Below are 7,773 nucleotides of genomic sequence, written 5' to 3' on the forward strand. Positions count from 1 at the left end.
GTACATTATCTGTAAATTTTTGTTCTGGAAGTGAACTTTTCCTTTAAAATGGCGTGTGAACATGATCTGTGATAGTTTTAGTAAGCAATCAGCTTGGTAAAATTTTAAGTAAATCTTTGTGTCTGTGACCAACATTTACAGAGCTTTGACTGATGATCTGAAAAATTCAAAAGGAGTTAAAAGTTAACTATTAAAAAGAATAGATGATGGGTTCACAAATAAAATACATAGCTTAAACTGTTACTGCCTTGTGTTATTATTTTGGAATACATGTAAAATGCTTAAAAACATTATCCTGAAGTTCATACTTGGCTTAAATAAATAGAATATTGATTACATTGTTAGTATAAAAATATAATATATTTTTCTTCCTCTTCTTTTTTTTTCTTTTTCTGTTAGTGTAAGTAATGTTTATTTAACCAAGAAAAATCTGAGACATGAATTTGCATTAAAAATTTTAAACTTTGAGGACCTCATCATTTAAGAACACCACTATACACCACTGAGAAATATATGCAGTTTTCATAACAGCTAAGCACATTTTCCCCCAAATTCTTCTGAAAATGGTCACAATTAATAAAAATAAGGATATCTGTCGCAAATTATAGTAGTGAGAATTTGAGGAAAAATGTGATTGTTTGTCATAAAGTTTAATGGTCCTACCATAGGCTTTTTCCCAAATATAATCTAAGAAATACATTTCTTCTTATCTTATATATTGCATTTTTCTTTAAACTTACTCAAATCCCTGCATCCTCTTTTCAACTTTACATATGTAAACATTTGTAATTTGGAGTATCTGTGATATTTAAAATATTAAAATAGACTTATAATGAAATTAAAAAGATGTGAACCAGCTGTGGAGCTTCATTACAGGTCAGGTAATTAGATTCCATCTGTTATGTAACTGCCGCCTTCCTCTGAATGACGGGAACTGCATTAAGCATACGTGCTTTAAAAAGGCAGCACGAAACTAGGAGGAATTCAGCAGTAATACGATCGTTCCACTCTTCTTTGATCACCTTCCAGTTAATTTAGTGTATTGATACAGCAGAAAGAGGTAGGATGACTTGTTCCTGGTTATGTATTTGGAAGGTGAGGATGGGTGTTACCGTTTGAGGAATTAAAAGTCCTCCCAGTCGTTCTCTCATTCAGACTGAGTAGGAGATCATGGAGACTGAATCTGCCGTTTTCTCAAGGGACTCTGAATGGTTCGTTTTCAATGGTAAGTTTGCTAATTGGATCATGTTAGCATCATAATTTACTGTTTTTCTAATTAATATCTTATTTCTACATACAACCAATTAGAACCAGTTTGTATTTTAGCACAGGAAGCATACTATATACTGTTTATAGAGTTGAAGTTGTTTGCTCACGTCAAGTTAAACCTCTCTTTACGACTTGATTTATGATAACTTTCCGGTTTCTTCTTGCAGGCTCCTCCACAAGTTCCTCCACCATGCTCAACAGTAGCACGCACAGTCCCTTGCCCGAGGAATCATACTTTGTGTCGGGAAGACCACGTCGTTCATTCGGGACTGTGGGGGTGGTCGTCATCATAATTATCACTAGCTGTGTCAGCTTGCTAACAGTACTGGGCAATATCCTGGTTCTGCTTTCAATCAAAGTCAACCGCAATCTCCGAACCATCAACAACTACTTCCTTTTTAGTCTTGCTTGTTCGGACCTCATCGTGGGTGTTTTCTCCATGAATCTTTACATTGTGTATGCCGTAAAGGGATACTGGCCTTTGGGAACGCAGATGTGCGATTTGTGGTTGGTTGTGGATTACGTTGTTAGTAATGCCTCTGTGATGAACCTCCTCCTGATCTGCTTTGACCGGTACTTCTGCGTGACCCGGCCTCTGAGTTACCCGACCAAACGTACCGCAAAGTGGGCTGGGGTGATGATTGCCGCGGCTTGGTTACAATCTCTGCTGCTCTGGGCTCCAGCCATCCTGCTTTGGCAGGCTGGGAGGGACAGGAGCAAGGTCCAGGAGGGACAATGTTACATCCTGTTCCTTGCTAACCCTGCTGTAACCTTGGCTACCACCATCCCGGCGTTCTACATTCCTGTCATAATAATGATGGTACTGTACACGCGGATATCCCTGGCAAGTCAGAGACGGGTTCAGAAGTTGAAGCCTGAATCTGCAAACCTGCTTGAACCGTCTAAGACAAGTGGAGAAATGTCAACCACAAACCCTGACCTAGTGATTAACATTAAACCGGATGAAGCTAGTTTTCAACAAGACTCCAAGCTCATTAGAATGAAACGCATCCCTTCTATAGAGTTCAGCAAAACAGAGTTCTCCTTGGATTCAAGTCCTGATGCCTCTGGGGAAGACCAAGGGCTGCATGCGGAAACCTCGAGACCAAAGACCTTAACAGGGTGTGTGGAAACCAGTGGGATAACACAACCTCACTGTTTTCAAATCTGTGCTACTCTTCAGGTTCCAGTGCAAGCATCCAAGGTCATCTCCAGGAATGCCAGACGGAAGGCTCGGAGAGAGCGGAAGGTGACAAAGACAGTCCTTGCTGTTCTTCTGGCCTTTATCATTACTTGGATGCCTTATAGCGTTATGGTTCTCATTGGTACCTTCTGCCGCTGGTGTGTCCCTGAAATTCTGTGGATGGTGGGTTACTTTATGTGCTACGTCAACAGCACGGTTAATCCAATGTGCTACGCGCTCTGTAACGCCACCTTCAAGAGAACCTTCAAACGACTGTTGCTGTGCAAGTTCAGAAATCTGACATTAAAATGAGTTGGACTTCAAATTTTAGGTCTCCTATTGATGACTCTTGCTGATTTACTCGAGCAGGGGTGACCAAACTCTGTCCTGGAGGGCTGGTGTCCTCCAGAGTTTAGCTCCAACTTGCCTCAACACACCTGACAGGAAGTTTCTAGTATGCCTAGTAAGAGCTTGATTAGCTGGTTCAGGTGTTTAATTGGGGTTGGAGTTAAACTCTGCAGGGCACCGGCCTTCCAGGACCGAGTTTGATCACCTCTGCTCTAGTAAAATAGCCTTAGTGTCTAGGACTCTTGCTGATATTTCATGCATTAAGCCTGAAGTATACTTTCTTTTTTGTATGCATGCACTAGCATATGCATATAGTCAAACGTGTAACCTTTCAAAGTATACTTCATTTGATGTTGTGCATGAATGCATGTGGTTGACACATGCACACTAGAAAGCTTTATCCATGTCCAGTATCTGCTCTATTTTTTTTTTTTTACCCATAAGTTATGACTAAAAACAAATATTTTTGACCTCTTTTAAACCAAAGCTGGGCTATCTCGTACCCTCGGTGTGAGCGCCTGTTAGTAGGTGCCTTCCATTACAGATATGCACAAAACTTTTTACGATGTTAAAAAAAACTGTTGCGAAAAGACCGTATTTCCATTAACCGATGTTATGCAACTAAAACATAATTTTTCTCCCCTCGAATACGAGTACGACTTTATGACGTATCACAGTCATTTAAAGGCTGGAATACACTACAGGACTCTTAAAATTTGAACAATTTTAAAACACTAAACATTATACGATTACCGACTTTGTAATTAGTCGAAGAAAACTGGCCATCATGCACTAAATTAAAGTAATTGAAAATGAACTTAGATGCTGGAATAGTGACGAATGATGTCACTTTATGCAGTGTGTTTTTAAAAGTTAAACTCAGCCCATAACGAACAATAATACATCTAAAATGTAAGAACACAATCTACTCCACTTTCTTGCAGCCACTACAGTTTTAAAATTTTTATTTATTTATTTTATTTCATCTACAAGGTCATGACATATCGATCTGCTGTTGGCCACATGGTTTCACGTGATGCAAATTTGCAGGTCAGAGGTCACCAAGCTTAAAATGCGAAACTTTTTGCTCAAGTCTTCGTTTCCGGTCTGACGCATTTGTATGCGTATGAATAGAAGTCAATGGAATGAAAAGTTTCGCAAGCAGTTTAACGCCAACAATTTATGTAAACCAATGTAGTAGTTTAGAAAAGACATTGGAAGTATTTGAAGTTTATCATGTTGCTTACATTGTACGCGTTAAATGTATCGTAAAGTCATTAAGTTGTTCGCAAATGAATATACTGTATGTAAATATGTAAATCAACTTACAGAATACTTTGATTCATATTTTTGAGTGTGATGATTAACTAAAGCGAAAAGCAAAAATAAACGTTTATTTAATAATCAAGTCATTGTAATTGCATTTGCTTTACAAATTATGATGCATTGTAAAGTTTTATTTTAAGTTACAATTTGTAAGACTATTACTGTTTGCACAATAAATGGATAGAAAACCAAACATTGTCGTTCTAGTTTTACGAGTGAAAATTTAACGCTATTACATCATTAAAATGGCATGTGCCAAATTTAGGACAATCTATTTGACATCAAGTCTAAAGAACATTCATCATAAAGAACAATAAATGTGTAAACTTCATTTTTTTAAAAAAAGCACAAGGAAGTATTATTGAAAATACACTTTCATTTATTCACAACCTGTAGAAGTAATCAGTTAGTGATGTAAATTTGATTGTACATCCATCAAATCTAAAAACATAAACATTTATAAACATAGATACTTTATATAGGCCGTTACTTCCAGGAGTGACGTTCGTTTAAGCGTTCAGCTTACATGTTACAACGTAAAGAAATCGTCTTGATTCGGTTTGTTGTAATTTACAAATACTTTCGTTTAGGGGCGTAATTAGGGTCTCACCAGTTTTTCTCTTTAGTAAAGACAATTTGTTAGACAACAGATTTGCTGCGGCCTATTTTATACATGCAGAGTCAATTACAATTAAAAATCCGCTACAGAGATCAAATTACAACAGCATAGACACATACATTTACTAATTACAAAACGAAGAAAGTGGAAATAAAAACAATAGGTAGGGCTACAGTTTTTTTTTTTTTTTTTTTTTTTTTTTTCCTCTTAGCATTCACCTTTTGGGGGATTTGGGAGTGTCACATAGGAATGTACCACTGAGTGGGCAATGGGGCGGTTGGGGTGGTCTTCAAGTTAGTTTTCCTTCCCTTTTCCTTTCTTCTTCTCGCCTCCCTTGGGTTTGGGGGTCTTTGGGGTGCAAGGTTTGGACACTTTAATGGTGGTCTGGCATTCAGCGTTGAACAGTGCCTTCTTCAATGTCCCAGACCTGCTTCTGGTTCCTGTAGTAGTGTCACATTCGGCCCAGCGACCAAACTTGTACTTGCAGTCAGCTAGAAAGCAAGAACAAACTCGACTGAGTGGTCTGTTTATATATATTTTTTTCTTTGATTCATATCCAGACATGTACTTACACATGATGAAACTCCTTACCTCCAAAGTCTTTCTTCCAGTTGCATGGGACTTTGCACTTGGTTTTCTTTGTCTGTTCGTTGCAGGTCGCCTCCCGAATGCCAGCGCCGCAGTCACCGCCGTTGGGCACGCATTTCCCATACTGCCATTCACTGCACTCAGAATCTGCTTTGGGCTCCTTGCCCTTTTCTGTAAAAGTAGAGAATGATTACTAATGATATCACACCAAAAGAATGTGCGTTGCATCATCTGAAGTCATTTTGTAAAAAGTAAGAACCTTTTTTCTTCATACTGGCTTCAACGGTGATCATCAACACCACCAGCAGCACAAGCGCTATAGAGAATAAACTCCGCATTCTGGGGGAAAAAATACAGCTGACATTAATTTCAGTTCAATTATGATAATAGACGCACTAGCAGGCTTAAAACTATATCATTATTTATTAATATTTTGAATAAGCTTGTGCTTGTTATTTTGTCAATTTTATTTTTTTATTTTACTTATTTTTAATCTTAATAGTTTTATTTAATTTCAGCTTTAATTAGCTTAAATGATCAAAAATGATTTTAAACTGTTTTAGTTAATAACAGCACTGTAAGGACAACATCCAACCAGTTCACAATCACATCTGTATTAATGCTGCTTTAAAACATTCCTATGCGTCCATAAACGTTCAGATGTACCGTATTTTGTCCTTTTGTTGTATTCTAGGCTGGTTTAATTTGCTTAATTCATTTTTGCAAACCGATTTATTCCGCTAAACGGTTAACTAACCATCCAAGGTCTTCTCGGAAACATCAAAATCTGATAATAACACATCAGATATGAATGTTTTGTTTGTACTGTCTGAATTAAAGACACTGTGTACATAATGTCCTCCGCCGTCCTCGCAGCTCGCTGTGGTGACTCCATAAAAGAGGCTCTCTATATTTTCCTCTTTCTCGGAAGAAAAAAAAGCACACAGCACTTCTCCTTTTCATTCTTTTCCTTCCTCCATTAAAACAGGCTCCTTTCAAGGCGCAGCCCGCGGCACGGCTCCATTCTTCAGTCACTCATAAATGTGAAGGGCTCCTCGGGGTCGGAGTTTTTGTGCAAGGAGAAACAGCGGTCTGCAGGGGTCCCCCGCCTCCCCTCCCCTCCTCAGCCTCCGCGGGGAGAGAGGCCAAGTACTCAAAGACCTTCAGCTGGGCCTTAGAGGAGCCTGATTCACTGGCTCCGAACAAAGCAGGATCTCGCCCGTTTTGCTTCCCTCTCTGAAAGGGCCCGAACACAGATCCCATGCTGTGTCTTGAGGAGGAGGGGTGGGCCTCCGCTCGTCTCCTTTGAATGTAAGCCTATTTGCATTGGAGGACAAAACCCGCTCTGTTGATGCAAGAGGGGACGTGGGATGGTGTCTTTGATAAATGCAGAACTGGACATTTTGAAAACTTCCTCAAGGAGCACAAAGTTCACCGTCGACCGCATGACACCCCAAACGCAGGCTCTCTCTCGCATCTGGAGCTTTGCGTTCCGTCGGAATTAAATCGCAAGGCCTGATGGTTCTGATTTGGAGAAGTGGGTCAGCAGTTGCTGGCAGCTGGTCCTCTTTGGCACTTCAGAGAGCATCATTTTCCGTGACAGCATTAGAGCGCCCTTGCACACGAAAACGCAAACTCCACCGCTCGATTACAGCATGATTATAACTATTTAAAGCGACATCCGTCATTAAATCATTTATCATAGACAACTTAGCGATAGCGTCGCCGTTCAATTTAATCAGCGACAGCTGTGTCGCCGTCCAATTAAAATTAATATTGACGCTATTATTCTAAACTCGTTAGGTATTCTCATATCAAACGCAGTTTGTGCATTTTAGTCTAAAAAGCATAAAATCATGCTTTAAACTAAACGCTTATTGACGTTCAGCTCGTTTGTTATTGTGGCACGGTGCATACGCCTCCTTTCATATATCATGTCATATAGATATCACATCATAAACACGCCCAGAACATTATTATATGTATCAGTACATCCTATAATCGCACTGAAACGCAGATGAAAAAAGAAAATAATGAATATAAGCATATCCAATTAAATCCTATTCGGGTTAATCGCAGATATTTGCATTATTTATCACTCACCAGTAGGCTGTTATTGAAACGCGCAGCGTCGTGAAACGCATCGACTGCAGTTTAATAATAGGAGTTGTTGGGTTATTATGATGATTATGAGGATGATGATGTACTTGCCTTATTGCTGTGAATATGATGCTGTGCTGTGAGCGTGTGTCTGTGTTCAGCTCTCTCTATGATCTCTGCTGCTCTTTGTGTTTCTCCGAACTAGTTTGAGCTGGTCGCATAGCTGTGCACTTACACTCACCCCCACTTCTCTCTCTCTCTCTCTCTCTCTCTCTCTCTCTCTGATCTATCTATCTATCTATCTATCTATCTATCTATCTATCTATCTATCTATCTATCT

The 7,773-nt window shown here is 39.3% G+C and overlaps 2 protein-coding genes across 2 annotated transcripts; one reads left to right on the forward strand and one right to left on the reverse strand.

Moving 5' to 3' along the window:
* Window positions 1–88: 88 nt before the first annotated feature.
* On the forward strand, window positions 89–4,948 carry chrm4b (cholinergic receptor, muscarinic 4b). Its single transcript, XM_051099232.1, has 2 exons — window positions 89–1,225; window positions 1,437–4,948. Exons 1-2 carry the CDS (start codon window positions 1,171–1,173, stop codon window positions 2,762–2,764), a joined length of 1,383 nt encoding a protein of 460 aa, XP_050955189.1. The 5' UTR covers window positions 89–1,170; the 3' UTR covers window positions 2,765–4,948.
* Window positions 4,483–7,679, reverse strand: mdkb (midkine b). Its single transcript, XM_051099250.1, has 4 exons — window positions 7,545–7,679; window positions 5,593–5,672; window positions 5,337–5,504; window positions 4,483–5,236 (listed from the first exon to the last, which is right to left on the reverse strand). Exons 2-4 carry the CDS (start codon window positions 5,669–5,671, stop codon window positions 5,040–5,042), a joined length of 444 nt encoding a protein of 147 aa, XP_050955207.1. The 5' UTR covers window position 5,672; window positions 7,545–7,679; the 3' UTR covers window positions 4,483–5,039.
* Between the last annotated feature and the right edge of the window lie 94 nt (window positions 7,680–7,773).

This window comes from Labeo rohita, chromosome 25 (assembly GCF_022985175.1).
Source record: "Labeo rohita strain BAU-BD-2019 chromosome 25, IGBB_LRoh.1.0, whole genome shotgun sequence".
NCBI lineage: Eukaryota > Metazoa > Chordata > Actinopteri > Cypriniformes > Cyprinidae > Labeo > Labeo rohita.